The sequence below is a fragment of the Theropithecus gelada genome, chromosome 20 (assembly GCF_003255815.1).
Source record: "Theropithecus gelada isolate Dixy chromosome 20, Tgel_1.0, whole genome shotgun sequence".
NCBI classification, from domain to species: Eukaryota; Metazoa; Chordata; class Mammalia; order Primates; family Cercopithecidae; genus Theropithecus; species Theropithecus gelada.
In genome coordinates this window covers 24,913,014-24,936,841 of record NC_037688.1, presented here as the reverse complement: position 1 = coordinate 24,936,841, position 23,828 = coordinate 24,913,014, and the positions used below count along the sequence as shown (strand labels likewise).

The 23,828-nt window shown below is 54.9% G+C and overlaps 3 protein-coding genes across 6 annotated transcripts in view; 2 read left to right on the top strand and 1 right to left on the bottom strand.

The window, feature by feature from the left end:
* The first annotated feature begins 122 nt into the window (after window positions 1-122).
* On the top strand, window positions 123-6,763 carry TRADD (TNFRSF1A associated via death domain). 2 transcript variants are annotated; one of them, XM_025370945.1, is made up of 5 exons: window positions 123-1,119; window positions 4,296-4,454; window positions 5,294-5,571; window positions 5,654-5,840; window positions 5,976-6,763. In XM_025370945.1, the coding sequence occupies exons 2-5, from the start codon at window positions 4,304-4,306 to the stop codon at window positions 6,284-6,286; spliced, it is 927 nt and encodes a 308-aa protein (XP_025226730.1). In that variant the 5' UTR covers window positions 123-1,119; window positions 4,296-4,303; the 3' UTR covers window positions 6,287-6,763. The 2 variants fall into 2 exon arrangements, with proteins under 2 accessions (XP_025226730.1, XP_025226729.1); XM_025370944.1 differs by lacking the exon at window positions 123-1,119 and having other exon boundaries at window positions 3,383-4,454.
* Window positions 6,764-9,889: 3,126 nt separating this feature from the next.
* B3GNT9 (UDP-GlcNAc:betaGal beta-1,3-N-acetylglucosaminyltransferase 9) lies at window positions 9,890-12,966 on the top strand. The gene is made up of 2 exons (XM_025371068.1): window positions 9,890-10,222; window positions 10,414-12,966. Exon 2 carries the CDS (start codon window positions 10,599-10,601, stop codon window positions 11,802-11,804), a length of 1,206 nt encoding a protein of 401 aa, XP_025226853.1. The 5' UTR covers window positions 9,890-10,222; window positions 10,414-10,598; the 3' UTR covers window positions 11,805-12,966.
* The window catches only part of C20H16orf70 (chromosome 20 C16orf70 homolog), a 37,300-nt gene continuing 26,001 nt past the window's right edge, over window positions 12,530-23,828 (bottom strand). For all 3 annotated transcript variants that reach the window (XM_025371065.1, XM_025371067.1, XM_025371066.1), the window contains 8 exons: window positions 21,092-21,225; window positions 20,621-20,704; window positions 16,993-17,075; window positions 16,492-16,535; window positions 15,953-15,996; window positions 15,744-15,802; window positions 14,718-14,790; window positions 12,530-14,027 (listed from right to left, as the gene is read on the bottom strand). In XM_025371065.1, coding sequence (XP_025226850.1) covers window positions 13,941-14,027; window positions 14,718-14,790; window positions 15,744-15,802; window positions 15,953-15,996; window positions 16,492-16,535; window positions 16,993-17,075; window positions 20,621-20,704; window positions 21,092-21,225 — 608 coding nt within the window. In that variant the 3' untranslated portion in view covers window positions 12,530-13,940. The remainder of the gene's footprint in view (window positions 14,028-14,717; window positions 14,791-15,743; window positions 15,803-15,952; window positions 15,997-16,491; window positions 16,536-16,992; window positions 17,076-20,620; window positions 20,705-21,091; window positions 21,226-23,828) is intronic.

Here is a 23,828-nt window from a genome sequence, read left to right as displayed (position 1 = left end):
CCACAAGATGAAAAAAAAACTTGGGGCTCTGGGACCTGACGGTTCTGGTGCCTCAGGGGCTCAAGTTTCAAGTGCCGACCCCTGAGCAGTCCTGGCTCCCGCTGGGCACTTTGGGTTTGGCTGGAACTCCGCAGACCCACCCTGGAGAGCAGCCTTTAGAGGGGGATGGGTTATTGGAAAAGTGTGCGTCCTCTTTGAAGTTGCCAATCTTGTTTGTTTGTTTTTTCTTTTTGTTTTGTTTTGTTCTGAGACGGAATCTAGCTGTGTCGCCCAGGCTGGAGTGCAGTGGCGAGATCTCGGCTCACTGCAACCTCCACCTCGCGGGTTCAAGAGATTCTCCTGCCGCGGCCTCGCGAGTAGCTGGGACTACAGGCGCGCGCCACCACGTCTGGCTAATTTTTGTATTTTTAGTAGAGATGGGGTTTCACCATATTGGCCAGGCTGGTCCTGAACTCCTGATCTCAGGTGATCCACCTGCCTTGGCCTCTCAAAGTGCTGGGATTACAGGTGTGAGCCACTGCGCCCGGCCGCCAATCTTGTTTTAAGGTTCCTGAAGGTTTGCGTACACAAGGCTTCACACTACTCGCCAGTTAATGCTCCCATATCTTCCGGGCTAACAGTTTCTCCCGGAATTTGTGCCACGTGTTTCCTGGGGCTTCAGATACGCTCGGCTGGGCTTGTACCTGGGACACATGGGCACCCCGTTTTGAGTGCCCACTGGCAGCAGCGATCTTGAAGCCGGATCCCCAAGGGCAGAAAATTCTGGTCTCCAGGGGGCGCTCCCTTGATCTACCGAAATCTGGCAGCTCTCGCTCTTACGAGCCCCCGGCCTCGTAAGAATCGCAAACCCCCAAAGTCCCGGTCTTCCTGCCGTCTAACCTTGGGCGCTGGTGTCTTACCTGCTCAGCGGACCAGATGGGCTTTGCCCGGGACAGGGGACTGGCAACAGAGGGCAGCGGGCGGGAAGCAGCCACCGGGAGCCCGCGGACTAGGACGCGCGGGCGGACTAGGAGGCTCGGGCTAGGGCACCGCCCCAGCGCCTCCGCGCACACCCGGAAGCGGCGCGAGTAGAGCGGAGCCTGGCGGGCGTGGGAACCCAGGCCCAGCCGAGGCGGCCAGGTTAGTGCAGTTGGTGGGTGGGTGTGTGGGTGGGTGTGTGGGTGGGCTCCCCAGTGCGGGCGGGAGCGGAGGTGGATCTTGGCTCCGAAGTGTGGGCGCGGCGCAGATGTCACCGGCGGCTGCTCCAGCCAGCTGGTGGCGGCGGCCTATTGGGCTGTTCCCGTGGGAGGCGGGGGGCGGTACTGAATTTGGCCCCCGCAGGCTCCTCGTCCCTGCCAGCGCTTTCGAGGGGCAGTAGGGCCCCGCAGGAGAGAGGGTGGGGGAGGAGGGGTGGTTCTGAACACCTTCTTGAGCGGAGACCCCCCTGTCCACCCCAGCCGATCGCACGTGCGAAACCCCAGCTTGAGGGTGGGCTAGTGGGAGCCTGGGAAGCTCCCCTCCAGCGCTCGGGAGCTGCGTAGCTGAGTAGGGGGTGTGCCCGGCGGGTCGCAAGGAGTCGCAGGCTTTCATTTCTGGGCCACGCCCACAGGCTGTCCCTGTCCACCCAGCCAGAGGTGGGGCTGCCCCCGGGACTGTTAAGTGTTCAAGGGGCACCGTGCGTGGCTCGCCCCTGGAAATAGCGGCAGACGTTGTTAGGTCGGTACCCAAGTGCCCCACAGTCTCCGGCCACCAAAAGTTCTCAGGACCCAGCCTGGAAGCCTCAGCCCCTCCCAAAAAGGGACGACTACGGGTGGGTGGGGCGCGGGGCTTCCCAAGGAGGGGTTTCTGTGAAAGAACACGTTAGAAGAGCTGCCAATCGGCGGATGCGAAACTAGGGCCCTGGCCTCTTTACCCTGTTAACTCGACCTCCAGCCTGGCTTACCTCCCCCATGGGTCTGGTACTAGTGAGTGTGAGGAAGCATCCCCAGTCTCCAGGTTCCCAGTACTCCCTGCCTCCCCACCCTCCCCTGCAGACCTGATGGGCAGACACTGGTCCCGTTTGGTCCCCACTTCCACCCCTTGGGGTGGGACCACAACCATCGGGTCAGCACTCCCAAGTCAAGGGGCTAGGAAGACGTGAAAGAGGGAACGTTTCCAGGGGAGGTTCTCACTCTCTCCTACTCCCCAGGCCACTTTCCTAGGACTCCCCCTTATCTCACCTCCGTGGCTGGCTCCCTATCATGGACCCACTTGTCACCTGCAGAGTTTCCCACTTTTTCTTGTTTTGCTTTTAAAGAAAACAAATTTATTTTGCTCTTTTAATACAAAGAAAATGTCTCTACTTCACATAAAGCAGAAAATATTGCTAAATACAAAGAAAATAAAAATCACCCACAATCCTTCCCCACCCCCACCTCCCTCCCTCCATCCTGCCCAGAGATAAACAAAATGCAAATTTCCTGTTACTATCCAGACTGTGGTTTGGTGTAAGTACACAGTATTAATGTTTTCTATGAAAAGATTAGGAGGCCAGGTGTGGTGCCTCACACCTGTGATCCCAGCACTTTGGGAGGCTGAGGTGGGCAGATCGCTTGAGCCCAGGAGTTTGAGACCAGCCTGGGCAACATGGTGAAACTCCATCTCTACTAAAAATACAAAAACTAGCCAGGCTTGGTGGCGCATGCCTAAAGTCCTAGCTACTTGAAAGGCTGAGGTGAAAGGATTGCTTGAGCCGGGAAGGTCAAGGCTGCAGTGAGCCGTGATAGTGCCACTGCACTCCAGCCTGGGTGACAGAACAAGACCCTGTCTCAAAAACAAGAAAATTTAGAAAACAAAGGTCGAGAGTAGTGGCTTACTCCTGTAATTCCAGCACGTTGCGAGGCCAGGACAGGATAGCTTCCTGTTCCTCATGTAAACAGATGGCAGCTGGGGCCACCCCATCTGTCCTGCCCCATAGCTAACACTCAACACTCCTCCTAGCCCACCATATATAAACCCTGATGACTGGAGAGTGCAGGAGTGTGACTGATGGGGCAGGAGGTAGGGCCTTGATCCCATGATTCTAGGAAAAGGGTAAGGTGGGGAGAAAGAGGGAGGGCAGTTTCTTACTTGCTGTCTCATGGGGTAGTAACTGGGAGACCACTGAGCTGTGGGTCAGTGCAGTGGTTCCCTGGCTGGGAATTTTGCCTCCGCTGGTCCAGGGCTAGGTTTTTGTCAGAATATGGAGGAAGGAGATACTATGCTAGCACCAAGGGGCCCTGGCTTTTTCTGGACAGGGAAGGAATAGAACAATTTGTGTTGGAAATGACCAGAGCCGAACTCCAAGGGCTTTATAACAAAAAAGGATTATTTAGCTCACATAACTGAAAAGTCCAGGGTGCAGTGGCTTCAGGAACAGCTGGATCCAGGGGCATAGTATGGTTGGGAGTGCACTGCTCCATCTCTTGACTATTTCTTTCTGTGTCAGCTTCATTCCCAGCCAGACTCTTCCCAAGCAGTATTAAAGGAGAGCTACCTCTTCCTTCTAGTTCAGTTCCAAGGGAAGGGAAAGGAGTGCCTCTTTCCTATTGGCTCAACCAGAGTTGCAGGGTTGATTCTCATGGGTCCAACTTAAGTCCTACACCCTGCTCTGAACTAATCACTGCAGAAATATGAATGGAATGTGCAGATTAGCCAGGTCTGGTGCACAAGCCCGACCTGAAACTAGGGAGTGGGACACAGGCACATGGATTGAGAAGAGGGAGGAGGGAAGTCCCTAAGGTAAGTCAGGCTTTCAGGAGGGAATCTGGGTAGATGCAAACTACAGCTGTCCTTCGAAGTGAAGACAGGAGGTTTAGTCTTAGGCTGAGGTCCTCCAGAGATGCTGGGCTCAAGTCTACTCAGAAGGCAAGGCCAGGAGCATATGGGTCTTGTTGGCTTTGGGGCATGAGCACCATCCAGCATGAAGATGTCTCTTGTCCATGTTGGTAAGAGAGACACACAGGCCTGAGGAGGAGGCAGAGAAGCCCCATTGCAGAATCTGCCTCTGCTCCCCCTCCACTGTGACCCTGGGCTCTTTCGCTGAGAAGGCAGTGGAGGGACAGTCCTCACTGCAAGCCTGGGGTGGGTGGGACTCAGTACAGGGCCAGGAGCTCAAGGGGCTTCCTGTGAGATGGTGAACTCCTGTCCCAAGTATGCCAACCAGTGGTGGGGACAACTGAACCATGTGGGACTTGAGGTTACTGTGGTGGAGACGCTGAACCACGTGGGGCTGGACGGTTGTCTCCAGGGCAGAGGGAGGGGGGATGAACTGGATACCCGACTGTCTGCATCTCCAGGAGGTGAGATGGCAGCTGGGCAAAATGGGCACGAAGAGTGGGTGGGCAGCGCATACCTGTTTGTGGAATCCTCGCTGGACAAGGTGGTCCTGTCGGATGCCTACGCGCACCCCCAGCAGAAGGTGGCAGTGTACAGGGCTCTGCAGGCTGCCTTGGCAGGTGCGTGGGTGGGCGGGCATGTGGAGAGGAAGGGGTGGCCTGGGGCATTTTGTGGGTGGGCCTGGGCTTAGCCACCTTTAAGGAGAAGATTTAGGGTGGGAGGAGCAAGACAGAGGACCCCTGGCTGTGCAGGCTCTCTTCTCTGCTTGTGGCATGACCTTGACGGTAGATGTGTGTCCTCGTCTGTGTATGATTTACCTATTTGTGCACTAACATCTCTTGCTCCATCCCCGCCCCCCTCCACCAGCTGGCTCACTCCTTTCTACTAATTGTGGATGTCTCTCTCCTCTTTTCCTCTCTTACTCCAGCACTCCTTGCTCAAGACCCCTCCCCAGTACCTACCCTTCCAGGCCCCTCTTTCCCATCTCAGGGCAGAGGCCACAGGAGGCTGAAGCGGGTTGGGGGATCTGTTCGTGGCCTCAGAGCAGCGAGAGCCGCCGCTCTTCTTCCCGAGCAGTGGGAGCCGCGCTTGGTGGAGGCCGAAGACCTGAGACCTCCCGCCCTTCTCTGCCCTGCTGGCCGCCTACCCAGGGCACACGCCCCCTTTTCTGTGCTTCGAAGTCCCTCTCTTTTGTCAACCCTCATTTGGGGCGTGAGAGCTTGGACTAGGTGGCACCCACTCTGGCTTGGGGTGCTCCCTGTGACAGGTCCTGGTCTTCTTTCTGGGTTATTGCTGTTTGCATCCCAATTTTGCTTCCCAGCTGGGTACTCTGGGGTACCTGCACCCTAGGTCAGGGGATGGGACACGGGGCTTCACCACGGGCTTCACCCCTCCTCTGGCCGTTTGGAGAACGACCGAGCTTGGGGACCGCCAGGCGCCTGACTGCCCGCCTCCGCAGAGAGCGGCGGGAGCCCGGAAGTGCTGCAGATGCTGAAGATCCACCGCAGCGACCCGCAGCTGATCGTGCAGCTGCGATTCTGCGGGCGGCAGCCCTGCGGCCGCTTCCTCCGCGCCTACCGCGAGGGGGCGCTGCGCGCCGCGCTGCAGAGGAGCCTGGCGGCCGCGCTCGCCCAGCGTTCCGTGGCGCTGCAACTGGAGCTGCGCGCCGGCGCTGAGCGGCTGGACGCTTTGCTGGCGGACGAGGAGCGCTGTTTGAGTTGTATCCTAGCCCAGCAGGTGCGGCCCGGCTGGGGTCAGGATGGTGTAGGGCGGGAATCCACGGCTAAGTCCCCCGTGACGGCATGCTCTCTTCCCCTAGCCCGACCGGCTCCGGGATGAAGAACTGGCCGAGCTGGAGGATGCGCTGCGAAATCTGAAGTGCGGCTCGGGGACCCAGGGTGGCGACGGGGAGGTCACATCGGCCCCCTCGCAGCCCCCGGTGCCCTCTCTGTCGGATGTGAAGCCGCCACCTGCCCAGACTTTTCTGTTCCAGGGTCAGCCTGTAGGTGAGGCGCAGGCGGAGAGGCAGGGTCACCAGGAGGTTGGAGTCTGGGGAGGGGCAGGGGTCGTTGCCGGGTGGGGATGGGTGGGACCGGCGCTGGAGGTCCCCGCCCTCACCCGGCTTCCCACTCCCTCCGCAGTGAACCGGCCGCTGAGCCTGCAGGACCAACAGACGTTCGCGCGCTCCGTGGGCCTCAAATGGCGCAAGGTGGGGCGTTCGCTGCAGCGGGGCTGCCGGGCGCTGCGGGACCCGGCGCTGGATTCGCTGGCTTACGAGTACGAGCGCGAGGGACTGTACGAGCAGGCCTTCCAGCTGCTGCGGCGCTTCGTGCAGGCCGAGGGCCGCCGCGCCACGCTGCAGCGCCTGGTGGAGGCACTTGAGGAGAACGAGCTCACCAGCCTGGCAGAGGACTTGCTGGGCCTGACCGATCCCAATGGCGGCCTGGCCTAGACCAGGGGTGCAGCCAGCTTTTGGAGAACCTGGATGGCCCTAGGTTTCCTTCTGCTGCTATTGCTGAACCCCTGTCCATCCATGGGACCCTGAAACCCCATCTGGCCTATCTGCTGGACCTGCTGGAGCAGAGTTGATTGCCTTCCCCAGGAGCCAGACCAGCACCCACTGAGCCCGCTGGGGGTGCACCATTGGGGGTTCTGCCTCAGGTACTTTGATAGAGTGTGGGGCGGGGGGGACCTGCTTTGGAGATCAACCTCACCTTCTCCCACCCAGAAGCGGAGCTTACAACCAGCCCTTACAGTTTCACTCATGAAGCACCTTGACCTTTGGTGTCCTGGATTTCATCCTGGGTGCTGCAGATACTGCAGTGAAGTAAAACACGAATCAATCCTGACTGCCCCCAGCTCACACTCAGTGTGGGACCCCGAATGTAAAGCAATTATAATAAAGTATAACATGGGTTTCGATGTGAGACATACAAGTAGTAGTGGCTTACACCTGTAATCCCAACAATTTGGGAGGCAGAGGCGGGAGAATTGCTTGAGCTCAGGAGTTTGAGACCAGCCTGGGTAGTCCCAGCCACTTAGGAGGCTGAGGTGGGAGGATCCCTGGAGTGTGGAAGGTTGAGGCTGCAGTGACATGTGATTGAGCCACTGCACTCCAGCCTGGGTGACAGAGTGAGACCCTGTCCCCACCCCCCCCCCAAAAAAAAAAGAATTTGTGGAGGATGGAGGAAGGAGCCTAACCTGGACAGGGGACAGGTGGTAGGCTTCCTGGAGATGAGTGTGAGCAGGCATGGGGTGGGGTATCAAGAGAAGGGCAATGTTCGGGGCACCGACAGCCTTAGGCAAGAGCTTGAGGAAGATCAGAGAGAGGGACATTAGAAGGACAGTTAAAAGTGTCTGGATCTGTGGTTTGGTGGATTTGCTGAGACCTGGAGCTGAGGCTGATCACGTGTGTGGGGGGATCTGATAAGCCATTTTACAGGGTGTGGGTTTTTCAATGAGGCCAGTGAGAAGCCTTTGAAGGGTTTTGGAAGTTAAGACTGGGAGGTTTTTTTGTTTTGTTTTTGTCTTTTTTTTGAGATGGAGCTTCGCTCTTATTGCCCAGGCTGGAGTGTAATGGCACGTTCTTGGCTCACTGCAACCTCCACCTCCCATGTTCAAGCAATTTTCCTGCCTCAGCCTCCAAAGTAGCTGGGATTACACGCGCCCACCACCATGCCCAGCTAATTTTGTATTTTTAGTAGAAATGGGATTTCTCCATGTTGGTCAGGCTGGTCTCAAACTCCTGACCTCAGGTGATCCACCCTCCTTGGTCTCCCAAAGTGCTGGGATTACAGGCGTGAGCCATCGCACCTGGCCAAGACTGGGAGGTTGATGAGGATGGGGGTGGGGGAAATGGTGGCCCCAGGCTGAGGCAGCAGCAGCAGAGATGGGGGAAGGGGATTACCACCAAGAGCTGTGTGGGTGGAAGAGCAACAAGCCTGGTGACACTGAGTGAGGAATGGCTGAGAGAGGACCCCAAGTTTCTGCCTTTGCCAGTTGGATGGTGGGTGGGACTGCCTGCTGGGATGGGGCCCCGGGGGAAGTGAAGTGCTTGCTCTGTTTGGGACAAGTTGAGCATGATGTTCCTGCAGGGCATCCAGGGAGAGAGTATGAGGGCAGTTGGGTCTGTAGTTCTGAGTTCAGGACAAGGGTCCAATCTAAAGATTGATGAATAGACAAGTGGGAGTGGGTGGGGTGGCCCCAGGGGATGTCCTGAAGGACACCAACCAGAATGGGAACAGCCAAAGAGGAAGGAGGAAAACCAGGAGATTTGGAAACCAGGGGATTACCCACCCGCTATAATGGAGTGGGTAATTAGTCAAGACTGAGGAGCGTCTGTTGGACTCAGTTAAAAGGAGCTTACCAGGCAGGGGTCTTTCTGAGTCATGGTGGAGGCAGTCCGAAGCTTTATCACAGGAGGGAATGGGAGGTGAGGCCGTGGAGAAAGCTGGAGCAGAGGACTCCTGATTACTTCGTGACCAGAAAGAGTAAGGTTCAGGGTGGAGAGTTGGCTTTTTTTTTTTTTTTGGACAGTCTTACTCTGTCACCAGGTTGGAGTGCAGTGGCACGATCTTGGCTCATTGCAGCCTTCGTCTCCCAGGTTCAGGTGATTTTCCTGCTTCAGCCTCCCAAGTACCTGGGATTACAAGCACGTGCCACCACACTTGGCTAATGTTTATATTTTTAGCAGAGACAGGGTTTCTCCATGTTGGCCAGGAGGCTGGTCTCAAACTCCTGGCCTTAAGTGATCCACCTGCCCTGGCCTCCCAAAGTGTTGGGATTACAGGCATAAGCCACCATGACTGGCCTTTTTTTTTTTTTTTTTTTTTTTTGAGACAGTCTCGCTCTTTTGTGCAGGGTGGAGTGCAGTGGTGCATTCTTGGCTCACTGCAACCTCCACTTTCCAGGTTCAAGCAATTCTCCTGCCTCAGCCCTCTGAGTCACTGGGATTACAGGTGCCCACCACCATGCCTGGCTAATTTTTGTATTTTTAGTACAGAAGAGTAGAGAAGGGGGTTTAGTAGAGAAGGGGGTTTCACCACGTTGGCCAGGCTGGTCTCGACTTCCTGACCTCAAGTGATCCACCTACCTCAGCCTCCCAAAGTGTTGAGGTCACAGGCATAAGCCATCACACCCAGCCAGAGAATTGGCTTTTTAAGGTTGAACGTTGGTGGGAAGAAGCCATCAGGAGCAGATATAGCCCTTGAACAGAGGATGGGGCTGGGTTCTTAGAGACTGGTGGAGGCTGTCTATTCCAGGCTCCACCACATGGGCTGGGACCAAGAAAGAGAGAACTGGCAGCTGAGCTGGGCAAGGACTTAGCTCTCCATTGCAGAGCACCTCTGCCCACCTGGATCCCAGAGCAATCCCTAAGCCAAGGCCTCTGCCAGGAGTCTTCCCAAGCTGTCCCCATCTCTGCCAGGCCAGTCTGACCTGCAGCAGCACAGGCTGATTATTTCTACCTGCAGTAGGCTATGCTGGAGACCAGGGGACTCAGAACTGCACCTGGCTTGGGCTCGGGTCCATTAGTCCCCGGGGAGACAGGCTGAAGTGCTTGCCTGTGAAATTAAAGCAGACTGGGTTGGCCTCCTGTTCTGTATCCCAGTGGATGGATGAGCGGGGCAAGGACAGAGGAAAGAATCCTGGGCGGAATTTCAGAAGACCTGGGGGTAGAGCTTTCTGGCCCTTTGATCCTGGGCAAGTCACTTAACTCCCTGAGGAGCCCCCAGTGTCCCCCATCTGGGCATGAATGAGAGCTGCTGGCAGGGTTGTCCTAAGGATTGGGTGGGCTGCCTTGTTTGTCTCTTGCGTGTGTTTACTGGGGGTGGGAAGCATGACAGTACCAGGAGTAAGAAGGCAGCCACATGTCTCGGGCAGCGTATGCACCCTGCCTCATGGAATCAGAGCTGCTGAGGAGAGGCCTGCAGGACGGGCCCGGGATGGTGGCCAGGTTCATGCGCATTTGGAACCGGCCCACTCAGGGTCTCCTAGCAGCCCAGGCTCCGCCCCACTCCGGAGAGGCGGGAGTGGGGAGTGGAGAGTTGGGGGAGCTAACCAGAGGAGTTGATGCTTCTTCTCAACCCCGGAAAGGCGAATTTGGCATGTGAGCACCCAGATCAGCCCTTCCCAGAGGGACTGACCGTGAGGAGGCTCCCTCTCAGGGATTAGTCCCCCATTCGGAGGCCGAAGTGCTCCTGGCGCCGGGGCGGAGCTGAGCTCCAGATGTCCGGGCGCGCACAGCTGGAGGGTCACGTGGCACGGCACCGGTCCCCCTTCCTGCCAACGCTGCATTTGGCTCAGGCCCCGTCCATGGCGGCCCCTGGGACCCTGCGCTGAGCCCCGGAGGCCAGGGCGTCCGGGGCTGCGCCACTTCCGAGGGCCGAGCGTGAGTGTAGGGACCCCAGGGCCCACGTTGAGGGGATGGCAGGGGTGGAAAGGATTCGGCCTCAGCACGAGGGAGGCGGGCGGGGGAGGGGCCGAGACTCCCGTCTCCCTGCCCGGTCTTGGGTCGCAGTCCTGGGCCGAAGCGAGGCTGCCAGGGAGTTGGCTACATGGGTGAACTTCTCGTCCCTTCAGGCTGCCCGTCCCGGCGGTGCGACACGGCCGGAAGGAGGAGAACGACGCGAAGGGCTCAACCGCCGGTCGCTGGAGCCCCCCCGGGGCGTGGCCTCCCGCCCCCTCATCTGGGGAGGGCGGGGCTCCTTGCCCCCTGCCGCCGACTGCGACCCTTACAGGGGAGGGCCGGCGCAGGCCTCGCGGAGATGAGGAGGCTGCGCCTACGCAGGGACGCTTCGCTCACGCTGCTCCTCTGCGCCTCCCTGGGCCTCCTACTCTATGCGCAGCGCGACGGCGCGACCCCGACGACGAGCGCGCCGAGAGCGCGAGGGAGGGCGGCACCAAGGCCCACTCCCCCGCCCCGCGCGTTCCAGTTACCCGACGCGGGTGCAGCCCCACCGGCCTACGAAGGAGACACACCGGTACCGCCCACGCCCACGGGACCCTTTGACTTCGCCCGCTATTTGCGCGCCAAGGACCAGCGGCGGTTTCCGCTGCTCATTAACCAACCGCACAAGTGCCGCGGCGACGGAGCACCCGGTGGCCGCCCAGACCTGCTTATTGCTGTCAAGTCAGTGGCAGAGGACTTCGAGCGGCGCCAAGCCGTGCGCCAGACGTGGGGCGCGGAGGGTCGGGTGCAGGGGGCGCTGGTGCGCCGCGTGTTCTTGCTGGGCGTGCCCAGGGGCGCAGGCTCGGGCGGGGCCGACGAAGTTGGGGAGGGCGCACGAACCCACTGGCGCGCCCTGCTGCGGGCCGAGAGCCTTGCCTATGCGGACATCCTGCTCTGGGCCTTCGACGACACCTTTTTTAACCTAACGCTCAAGGAGATCCACTTTCTAGCCTGGGCCTCAGCTTTCTGCCCCGACGTGCGCTTCGTTTTTAAGGGCGACGCCGATGTGTTCGTGAACGTGGGGAATCTCCTGGAGTTCCTGGCGTCGCGGGATCCGGCGCAAGACCTGCTTGCTGGTGACGTAATTGTGCAGGCGCGGCCCATCCGCACGCGGGCTAGCAAGTACTACATCCCTGAGGCCGTGTACGGCCTGCCCGCCTATCCGGCCTACGCGGGCGGCGGTGGCTTTGTGCTTTCCGGGGCCACGCTGCACCGCCTGGCTGGCGCCTGTGCACAGGTCGAGCTCTTCCCCATCGACGACGTCTTTCTGGGCATGTGTCTGCAGCGCCTGCGGCTCACACCCGAGCCTCACCCTGCTTTCCGCACCTTTGGCATCCCCCAGCCTTCAGCCGCGCCGCATCTGAGCACCTTCGACCCCTGCTTTTACCGCGAGCTGGTTGTAGTGCATGGGCTCTCAGCCGCTGACATCTGGCTTATGTGGCGCCTGCTGCACGGGCCGCATGGGCCAGCCTGTGCGCATCCACAGCCTGTCGCTGCAGGCCCCTTCCAATGGGACTCCTAGCTCCCAATTACAGCCCCAAGGTCCTAACTCAGACCCAAGATGGAGCCGGTTTCCCAGGCAGATTATTGCCGTGTATGTGGTTCTTCCCCGATCACCAGGTGCCTGTCTCCACAGGATCCCAGGGGATGGGGGTTAAGCTTGGCTCCTGGTGGTCCACCCTGCTGGAACCAGTTGAAACCCGTGTAATGGTGACCCTTTGAGCGAGCCACGGCTGGGTGGTAGATGACCATCTCTTGTCCAACAGGTCCCAGAGCAATGGACATGTCTGGTCCTCCTAGTAGCACAGAGGTGTGTTCAGGTGGGGTGGCAGGGACTCATGGAATTCTACTACACTGCTGGATTTGGAACCTCTAGGCTGACGCGGATGCATGCAGAGGCTCTCAAGGCCAGGCCCCACAGAGAGGTGGAGGGGCTCCGGCCACCACAGCCTTCATGAACCTGGCAGGCACTCTGCCACGGCTCATCTGAAAACAGACATTGTGCTTCTCACAACCTCTCCTGGGCCCAGGTGTGGCCGAGCACCAGGGATGGAGCCACACATAAGGGACAAATGAGTGCACGGTCCTACCTAGTCTTCCCCCACCTCCTGAACCCACACAACAATGCCAGTCTCCCACTGGAGGCTGTATCCCCTCAGAGGAGCCAAGGAATGTCTTCCCCTGAGACGCCACCACTATTAATTTCCCATATTCTTCACCCCCTTGCTCAAAAAACCAATACCCACACTTAGTACAAACATCCCAGCAACAGCACATGGCAGGCCATTGCTGAGGACACAGGTGCTTTATTGGAGAGGGGATGTGGGCATGGGATAAGGAAGGTTCCCACATTCCAGGAGGATGGGAACAGTCCTGGCTGCCCCTGACAGTGGGGGATATGCAAGGGGCTCTGGCCAGGCCACAGTCCAAATGGGAAGACACCAGTCACAAAGTCATGGGAGCGCCACACAAACCTGGCTATAAGGCCCAGGAACCATATAGGAGCCTGAGGCAGGTCCCCTGCACATTCATCATTAAACTATACAGGATGAGGCTGTACATGAGTTAATTACAAAAGAGTCATATTTACAAAAATCTGTACACACATTTGAAAAACTCACAAAATTGTCATCTATGTATCACAAGTTGCTAGACCAAAATATTAAAAATGGGATAAAATTATACATTTCTCTTCTCAATTCTTTTCAAAAGGATTAATATTTTTAAAGCATATATATGCTACTTTCCATTAGCAAGACCCATGAAGGGACTGAGCAGCCCAGCCTTCCTTGAGCCCCCAGAGGCTTTGAGCCATGAAATGGCTCAGCCAGGGGCCAGTGCCCAGGGTTGGGGCAGGGAGCCAGCCCACAGTGCAGAACAGAATGCTGAAACACAACAGAAGTAGGAAGATGTCTTTGGCTAAAACTTTGGCATTAAATAAAAGAGGCAAACAGCATGGAAACATGCAGCCCTGCCAGCCAGGTTGGGGCAGAGCAGGGGCACAGGCAATCTTGAAAGCTGACTCCAACAGGGGTGAGAACCAGGCCTGGGCACGTACCTGGATGGTAGAAAGCTGTGTTTCAACCAGTTTGGTGTGCCCAGGCAGGGAGCACGTGCAAGAAAGGAACAGGGAAGGGCAGGTGGGTCACCCTGGCCACAGCCAGCTCATCAAGTAACTAAAGTGGATGTAGTGCAAATGTTGCAACCAAGTACTACGGACACGCTACCTGCTTGCCTTAAGGGTCATGTGGCAATGTGGGGCCAAAGGCAGGACTTTGTCCTTATCCTGGGTGCCTATGTCCTCAGTCACAGAAAGAGCCCCAAGTCTTCCCAACGTGCATGGGACAAGGGTTGACGTGTCCTGCCTCCTTGCTTGTTTGTTGAGAGCTTCTGGGTCCAGGAATCAAGGCTCAAACTTTGTGCTTCTCTTTGCAGTCTGTGTCCCCTGCTGGCACCAGCAGGCCAAGGATGGACAGAGGAATATCTGGGCCACTCAGCCTATGGCAGAGCATGCATCCTGAGCCCAACCTCAGAACATCACAACAGCCCTTCAACACTGGCCAGGTGTCCAAGAAAACCCACAGGGTGGTACAGAGGCCCACTGAGCAGGATGTGATGCACAGTTCCACGGGACAAAGGGGCATAGGTGGGGATGTCCCTAGGAGAGCTCCGCTGTTCTCAGGTGGCTACCAGGCCTAGGGGGGCCATACAGGGTCACCGAGGCAATGTGGTTGTTCTGCATGACCTGGTGTGAGAAGAGGACAGTGGGTCAAGGGGGAGGGGTAGAGGGATGTAGGCAGATCCTGTGCATGAGGGCTGGAGGTTGTGTGACACACCTGTACCTAAGGGCTAGGCTTCCCAACTCCTCAACCTCCCCTGGTTGCTAAGGGCCCCTCTCTACTTGAGATCTGCCTGTTTCTCAATGGTTATACGCAGCCTTTACCAGGGCCATGTGTCCAGTCCTTCTGGAACTGTTGGTGTCTGCTGGAGATACCGCATCCACAGGGAAAACAAGGGCAGCTCACTGTTCTCCCAAGTCAGTGGGGCCTCCAGAGCTACTCACTCCCCTACAATGCATTCGTTCACATGCCACTGGAGGGCCCCCAACACCCTCAGGTGGGCCCCACTTTCCCTGTGGTTCCCTTCCCTGCTATACTCATGTTTTCAGATAGAAACTTGGGATTCATTACCTCCCATCTTATTGGATACAGACCACTGCTTTGGCCTCTGTGACCCCAGATTTCTCAACATCATTTTTGAACCTTCACTGGTAAGTGTGGGGAGGCCAGACATGCAGTAGACAGGGTTGCTGGAGAAGGATGAATCTGCCCACTATGGCAGTTAGGCCCTCCCCAGTTTCACTCCATCATTCACCTGGCTCTGCCATGACCAGCAACCCCCTAGGCAGTTTATTTCTAGGGCTTCCACAGCTTACCTCAAAGATCATTCGCTGAAGACCAAAACAGAATGTGGAACCAAATGGGTTGGTGTTGTTTGGGGAGGAAGACCTGAGGCCAGAGAATTCAGAATTAGAGGGGCAGACAGAGGCCACAGCCTTGAAACAAGGGATCCAGTGTTTTCTGGGGTGTGGGATACTGGCCAGTAGTCTCATGGCTGTGAGTGTATGTCTGTTTCCCACACAGGCCTGCAAGGTCCTAGGGGTAGGGATGGCCTCACTCAACTCAGAATCGTACATACAGAACCCAACAGGGCACAAAGTTACTGTGGAACTAGACTAGGGTGGTGAGGAGTCAAGAGGGCTCTCTTGAGTCAGAGAATCTCAGGCAGCATGGCAACCAGGAATGGGGCTGTGGACATCAGCAGGCAGCAGCTTTGATGGGAAAAAGACAGCCCAGGCCAGCCAGCCAAGCCCTCCTTCCTTATGAATTCATAACTAAAGGTGAGAAGGCCCCCTACCTGGAGGTAGGGTTGGGAGACGGGAGCTACCCATGGGGACAGCCTCTCTAGCACAGGTGAACACAGAGAACAGTTGACTCACTCTTAATGTGGAATGGGGCAGGAATTATGCTTGTGGCAACACCAGAAACTTCTGTAATTTTTTTTTTTTTTTTTTTGAGACGGAGTCTCGCTCTTTCGCCCAGGCTGGACTGCAGTGGTGCTATTTCGGCTCACTGCAAGCTCCGCCTCCTGGGTTCACGCCATTCTCCTGCCTCAGCTTCCTGAGTAGCTGGGACCACAGGCGCCCGCCACCACGCCCGGCTAGGTTTTTGTATTTTCAGTAGAGACGGGGTTTCACCGTGTTAGCCAGGATGGTCTCGATCTCCTGACCTCGTGATCCGCCCGCCTCGGCCTCCCAAAGTGCTGGGATTAGAGGCGTGAGCCACCGCGCCTGGGCAACTTCTGTAATTTTTAAGCAACATCCACTGTGCCAGGCTTCCCTGGACTTTCTGGGCTCTGAGGAGTCAGGTGGGATGGCCAGGGACATCAAACTCCCGCTCACCTGTGCAGAACAACAGGCTTCTCCACAGGGTGGCCCAGGAGCTCCTGGATGTTGTCCCACTGCAAGAGGGACAGAGGGGAGCAGGGGTTAGTAGGCACATGAACGTGCCTGTGACCAATGGCTGGCCTAGAGGACACAGCCCCATGCTGCCTGCAGGTTCATGTCCACCTCATTCTCAGGCTGTGCCAGGTAGGAAGATAGGTGCTCACCTTGCTGTAGGTCGTGCATGTTTCTGTCTGACCGTCTGCGTTTTCTGAAAGAAGACAGCAGGGCAGATTGGTAGCTGGCCCAGCCTACCTGTGGCCCCAGCCCTAGGCAGGATCCAGACCTGGTGTCCCTTTGCACTAGGGTTGGAGTACATGGGGAGGACTAACAGGCTGTTTTGGAGTTCCAGGGTGGAAGAGGATGGAGGGGTGAAGGGAGGTCAGTCAGGTGTGAGCTACACCAACTGGCAGTGGGTGGCAGGCAACAAGGATAGGCTGGGGGCCCCTGGATGATCATCTGTAGATAAGAAACTCCCCCCTCCACAGGCCAGCAATCCCACAGTCAAAGGAAAAGGCCTCAAGGGCCTCTAGGAGACTCAGACCAAGAACACTGCAGCCCCCAGAACAATGAGTGCACCCCAGAGGAACTGAGGCCATGGGCAGAGGCTCTACATGCCCAAGTACTGCTTCAATCTTTCTCCCTTCTCATAGTGGAAAACAGACTCTAAAACCCCTCCCTTACCCTAAGAGCTTTCACTACTCACCTTTCTTTATGGCTAGTGGGATCTTGAACTCACAGCGATGATAACTAGAGAGAAGGCAGATGGGTAAAGGCTAGGCCTCCTAGAAGGCCTGGCCACTCCCATATTCCAACCCCATACCCCAGGAGAAACAGAACCAAACACACCTGCCCAAAGACCTGGCTCTGAGCCCCTGACAGTGTTCATTGAGAGAGGCCAGATTTAGGCATGGAAGTCAAACAGAAAAGATCTTGGCCCTGGGGTCTGGAGAGCCTATGACCTTGGATAAGACATCAGCTTTTTGAACCGATTTCCCTATTTATAAAATGGGTTCAAATAGAGAGATATAAGGCACTGGACCCTGTGCCAGGAACACAGCAAGCACTCAGGAAATTCACTTCCCATGAAACAGCAAGAATTCACATGTAGATAAATTAGTGAACACCCAAAGCCACAAGCTCTTTCCTGGGGTTTTCAGTCCAAAACTCACTTTACAGAGGGGAAGGTACAGACAGGTGTACTCACATGTTGAAATTATAATGCCCAGGGTAATTGGTGTGTAGAACAAACTTCTTCACTTTGTGTGTATTCGCATCAAAGAGGATGTCCTGGAATAGAAAACAAGGGTACTCAAGGAGGGAATGTTACTGAGGCAGGGCAGAGGCCTTTCCAAGGGCATGCCCAACTTGGGACATCCATTCCACTCCACAGTGAGAATGCCTGCAGGCATCACCTTTCTTCCAGACAACAGTCCAGGGGACAGGCCAACCAGCTTTTAGACATTTTCTTTTCTTTTTTTTTTTAGACAGAGTCTCACTGTATCACCGAGGATGGAGTGCAGTGGCACCGTGTCAACTCACTGCAACCTCCGTCTCCTGGGTTCAAGCAATTCTCCTGCCTCAGCCTCCCGAGGAGCTGGGATTACAGGTGCTCACCACCACGCCTAGCTAGTTTTTTTTTTTTAATTTTTTATTTTTAGTAGAGACGGGGTTTCACCATGTTGACCAGGCTAATGAAGTGGGGACCCAACCATCTACAGACCTGACAGGCACAGGGGCTGCAGCTACCAGTTCTTAGGAACAAAAACGTAAGGGAGATCCTTCCTGCCAATGGCACCTGATAAAAAAAAAATCTAACTGAGAGCAGATTTTGGCTCTAAGGCTACCAAGAAGATTGAGAGTCACCTCTTTTTTTTTTTTTTTTTTTTGAGACGGAGTCTCACCTCTGTCGCCTAGGCTGGAGTGCAGTGTCATGATGTTGGCTCACTGAAACCTCTGCCTCCTGGGTTCAAGCGATTCTCCTGCCTCAGCCTCCCCAGTAGCTGAGAATACAGGCGCACACTACCATGTCCGGCTAGTTTTTGTAATTTTAGTGGAGATGGGGGTTTCACCATATTGGTCAGGCTGGTCTCGAACTCCTGACCTCAGGTGATCCACCCACCTTAGCCTCACAAAGTGCTGGGATTACAGGCGTGAGCCACCATGCTGGCCAAGTCACCTGGTTCTTGGCTCAAGGCCACCTGACTATTCTGAATTCCACGATCCATCAGAGCCTCCTGGCTTCCATTACACACTCTGTGGGAGTCAGCAACTCCAGGAACTGAAGTTAGAGCCTGACCTCTTTCCAGGACTTGGACCTGGATTTGATGCCACCCAGTGAATACTTCCCTCCTATCCCCTACCCTTCCCAGCTTCATATCTATCTAACTGCTTGGGCCTGTGACCTCAGGGTCACCTCTGACTCTACCCCCGTACCCACAGCCAACTACGTCCTACTGTGGCCAGTCCCTTCTCTCCATCTTCCCTGTCACCTATTGATGGCAGCAATGGCCCATCTGGAGCGGCCGCTGTGAGGATGCTGACTGCAGCAGGAGAAGTGTGGCCAGGACCTGTTTTCCCATAGAACTGTGCAGAGTCTGTGGGAACTGGGAACAGGTGAGAGCCCTGCCCTCTACTGAGTTGGCAGGGCAGGAGCCCATGCTCCTCGGTGTAACTGCAGCCTCCCAGCTGCAGCTCCAGACCCTGGCATCCCTGCACTCTCAGGGCCCCAGAAGGCCCCTTGCCCTGGCAGGCTTGACAGTGTCTGCTTCTACTCCCTAGCCTCTCCCCACTCCCGGTGCCTGCTCTGGGGAGGAGCAAAGTTGTGGCTCAGCCCAGGCGCTGTCGCAACCTGGCTGGGAGTACACACGCTCAGGGGGGCACTGACACACACTAGCCCCCTGCTGCCTCGGCATGCACAGCATGGGCACCATGGATGGCATGTTGATGGCGGTAGGAAGCAGAAGGGCTCCTGGGTGGAAAGGGCTGGGTCCCAGGTGAAACCCCACCTTCAAGCCAGGGATGGCCTAAGGCCTGGGGGCCGGGCTGCCAGCTCTGGGTAGAATCTGTGGGTGGAGTGAGAATTTATGGTGCTTTTTGCGGGCCTGCTCATGGACCAATCAGCATGCACTTCCTCCCTTCTGAGCCCATAAAAACCCTGGATTCAGCCAGACTTGGACAGACGTCAAGACTACCAGCTGTGGGAAGGAGCTACCCACTTCAGGTCTCCTTGACTCCTCAGGACAACCTGCCTACAGAAAGAAGCTACCCACTATGGGTATTCTCTCTGCTGAGAGCTGGACACTTATAAGGACGACCTGCCTGTGGAAAGGAGCTGCCCACTATGGGTCTCCTCTGAACTGTTCTGTTGCTCAATAAAGCTCCTCTCCTTTTTGCTTACCCTCCAGCTGTTTGCATACCTCAATCTTCCTGGACGCAGGACAAGAACTTGGGACCCACTGAATGGTGGGACTGAAAGAAGTGTAACATAAATAGGGCTGAAATGCCCTGCCCCGCTTTCCCCATTGCGAGCAACAAGAAGAGCTGCAGCCCTTCAGGAAGCCCAGACCTAGGAGCTCCCCGAGCCAGAGCTGTGACACCCTGTTTGGGGCTCTGTGGTTCCTGGTGTCTCCAAGCTTCCGGGCGTCACTGCGTTCTCCTTGTCCAGACACAGGTGCCAGCAATGGAAGCTGCTTGCAGTACATGTGATCTAGCCTTACCCTTACATGGAGCCGGTGCCTATGCTGGCGCCTGGAGCCGCTCGCCCCACCACAGCAGTCAGTGTGCCCGGCTGGGCGCAGTGGCCGGACGCCACATTCACTCGCTCACACCCCTTGCCATTCCATGCCTGGTTTGCCCTTGGCAGGCATGGGATCCAGGGCGGTAGCGTGAGCCAAGCGCAACCTGCCAGGCTGAGTGAGCGGAATGAGCCCAGTGGGACCAAGCAAAAATTGGGGCAAAGGCGCCACCGGCCATAGAAGTTTCCAGCTGGAAAAGCAACACCCTAAAGTTCTCGAGATACTATCATCACTGGCCCTTGAACCAGAGGTCCAGCTGCAACAGCACTGTTCCCTCCTGCCGCCATCCTACTCTCAGGAGTTCATGACCCGACAGCAGCTACACTACTACTCTTGGCTCCTGTGTTTGGTCTTTCCCACTTGGACAGACTCAGTCTCTCCTCACTCGCTCTCTGGAATCTACTCTTTGCTGCCTCAGGACCTCAGACCCTAGAAAACTCAAAGGTTACAAGACCCATGGTCCAGGCCAGCCCTGCCCTCTGAGATGTTTCCTGCTGAAACACTGTTTACACAATCATTTCTCATGTCTGCATCTTACCCACCAGCTGGACTGTCCGCACTGGCCAGCTACCAGCTACATCCAGCTCCCTGGATACACAATAAGCACAACCAGAGAGCACAGGGATACAGCAATGCCTCTGGGGTGTCCTCTAAAAATATACAAGCACACCTCACATGTCTCCAAGCCTTTTCAGTCTCCATTTTGTGACTCAAGAAGAGGGTCCTATGCTTTACAAAAGGGCAGTTCCCCAAACAGCTTAATCTGAATGATTTCCAAGGCCTCCATCTGTGGAACGTATTTCTCTCAGAAAAGAAGTCAATATGTACCAGGGAACCTAGCGTTCCTGAGCAATCCTGGTTGCGGGAAAGGTCTACTTTGGAGTACCAGAGCCTATGCAAAACAACCCTGGGCAAAGCCAGCTGGCACTAGGTTCTCCAATGCCCATGGTTCCAGCTGCATGTGGACACACAAATCTGCAAAAGTGCACTGTCCACCCCAATAGAAATGAAGGGCTTCTCTGAGGAATCACAACTTACCACTCCAAGAGTGAAGTAGTTAAAAAAGTAGTCATTGCACTTCGATGGAACTTGTTTATGAGGGGAAGGAGAATGAATTTTCATCTGTAGGGAAAAAATAACCATAAATTAAAATCCATCCCTCTAATATAGTTCTGGATTAACATAAAGTCTACAAATTGTGTTCCATGAGTAACATTAAGCTGCGGTACAAGCAAGAGTGTGGGGAGTCTCAGCTCCTGGTGCTGACCAGTCTAGGAGGAGAGGGGGCCAGCTATCATTGATTATGGACTGCCTTGGTCTCCAAGGAAAGATAGGCACTATGGAGAGGGACAGAGTCAGGGTAATTAGACTACAGGGGTTAGAAAACAGTTTTCAATGTACTTTACCATTAGCTTTAATTAGAACAACTTCTATGGGAAAATAGCAAACAGTTTACTTTGGTGTTGATTTAAAAAAAGAGGGAGAGAGACTGCAACATAATTCCCCTACCTTGTCTTCTGATTTATAGAAGACTTTGTGTGGAGAGCCAAGCATGCTAAGAACATCTTGGCAGGAATCACCAAAATACACTGAACGTTCAAATACCCGCATCTTGGCATCTGCTAATAGGCCAGGTCCACAACCTGCAAAAAACAAGAGAGAGGTTGTCAGGTTATGGTTAGGACCAGAGACCCTCTCTGGGGGCCCCAGAGAAGCTACTGGCTTCATGCTACATTATTAGGTCTGGCAAGGGGCAAGACTGCATGTAAGCAGAAACATCAGGTCACCAGGGCTTAAGACTGTACAAGAGATCACTATCTATTCAAAATAATGCCAGGGACTTATTCAATCCCCCACATGTGACATGAAGCTCTGAAGACTTCATTCACTTATTCATTCACTAACTATTTTATTGCCTACCATGTGCTAGGACATTGTGCTAGATGTTGAAGAAACAAAAGTGAACAAAAGCAGTGCAGTTTCTGACCAGACATGGTGGCTCACTCCTGTAATCCCAGCACTTTGGGAGGCCAAGGTGGATGGATTGTTTGAGCTCAGAGTTCGACACCAGCCTGGGCAACGTGGTGGTACCCTGTCTCTACAAAAACATACAAGAATTAGCTGGGCATGGTGTTGGGTGTCTGTAGTCCCAGCTACTTGGGAGGCTGAGGTGGGAGGATCACTTGAGCCCGGGATGCAGAGGTTGCAGTGAGCCAAGATCACACCACTGCACTCTAGCCTGGGTGACAGAGACAGTCTAAAAAAAAAAAAAAAAAAAAAAAAAGGCAGTGCTGTTTCTTCCCCATAAGCTCCATCACTGGAGCTTATGTGTGCTGGAGAAGACCTTAATCAGATCATCACACAACTATGGTAAGATGCAAAGATTTATGTTAAGAGGTACTTCTTGGCTGGGTGCGGTGGCTTCTGCCTATAATCCCAGCACTTTGGGAGGTCAAGCGGGGTGGATTGCTTGAGCTCAGGCATTCAAGACCAGCCTGGGCAACATGGTGAAACCCTGGCTCTACAAAATATAATACAAAAATTAGCTAGGCGTGGTGGCACATTCCTGCAGTCCTAGCTACTTGGGAGGCTAAGGTGGGAGGATCACTTGAGCACCGGAGGCAGAGACTGCAGTGAGCTAAGATCACACCACTGCATTCCAGCCTGGGTGACAGAGTGAGACATTGTCTTTAAAAAAAAAAAACAAAAGAGGCCGGGCGCGGTGGCTCAAGCCTGTAATCCCAGCACTTTGGGAGGCCGAGATGGGCGGATCACAAGGTCAGGAGATCGAGACCATCCTGGCTAACACGGTGAAACCCCGTCTCTACTAAAAAATACAAAAAACTAGCCGGGCGAGGTGGTGGGCGCCTGTAGTCCCAGCTATTCGGGAGGCTGAGGCAGGAGAATGGCGTGAACCCGGGAGGCGGAGCTTGCAGTGAGCTGAGATCCGGCCACTGCGCTCCAGCCTGGGCGACAGAGCGAGACTCCGTCTCAAAAAAAAAAAAAAAAAAAAAAAAAAAAAAAGAAAAGAAAAGAAAAAGAAAAAAAAGATACAAAAGTACCCTTAATGGTAACCCCTAATAGAGACACTGAACCTCTAAGACTGCTCTATCAACAAGTAGAGTGAAGCATGCATTACTTGACTCCCTAATTCTACAAAAACACCTGACAGAGCCCTCCAACCCAGACAAGAGCCATTATCACTCAAAAGGGACAAACGAGCTAAGTAGAGGAATAAAAGACCTTCTGATTTGCCAAAAGTTTATTCTTTGGGAAGAATCTTTAAGCTCTGACTTTTTCTAATACAACATTTCAGAAATGATTACAGTTAATGACACACACACAAACATACAGATGTAGAAGTGGTTGTAGCACAGTAATAGACACCCCAACAGTAAACATTTCCCCATTTTGTGGAGGGGGAGACAAGGCGTTTTGCTCCCAGCCCCCAGCAAAAAAAAAAAGGAAGCAAAGAATCTGAGAAGGATTGTAATTCCTGGTGCCATGATAATCACTGACACCATCTTACTCAGCACAAGGCTTTACAGTTGTCAAAGTTCTCTCATGTGTAACAATCCATTTGCTATATACAGAAGGTTTAGAGAACCCAAATCTGAAATAACTAGGTACTGAGTTCAACTAACCCAAGAATCTCTATTCTCAGCAAGTATACACTGAGGGGCAAATAAAGGCTTAGGCAAGCCTGGGTGACCTATAGAACCCACCAAAAGTCCTGTCAAGCTGGACTGTGGGCCCAAAGTATCCAGTGGCCTAACACATTTCTTCAGGTGCCAGATACGTGTGGATGACAGATGGGGGCTGCAGGGAAGGAACCCTTTACAGGTGAGTCTTCTCTTTTGTCTCCCTCTGCTTGAAGTATATCTAGGTAGAATTACCCCCAGTTTCAGGCTACTTTTTAGATTGTGATTCCCCAGAGTGTATCTTTCTACAAATTATTGTGGAGACCCAGATGGCTGAACTGACTCCCTGCATTAAAACCATCACTGCAGCCATATTCCATAAGGAAGGATATGAGAAATGAGTGGGTCAAGAAACTTGTGCTTGCCACAGGAAACTCTCAGTGAAGACGATAACCCTCTGAGGCCCTGACTTAACAAATCCTTTGCCCTGCTGACAGTGTAAGCAGTGAGCAGTGTGACTGCTGGGAATGTGCTGTACAAGGTGGCAGACATAATCGGCTGGGAGTCCACCCTTAACAGGCTCCTCCTGCTGTCATCTGGGATGA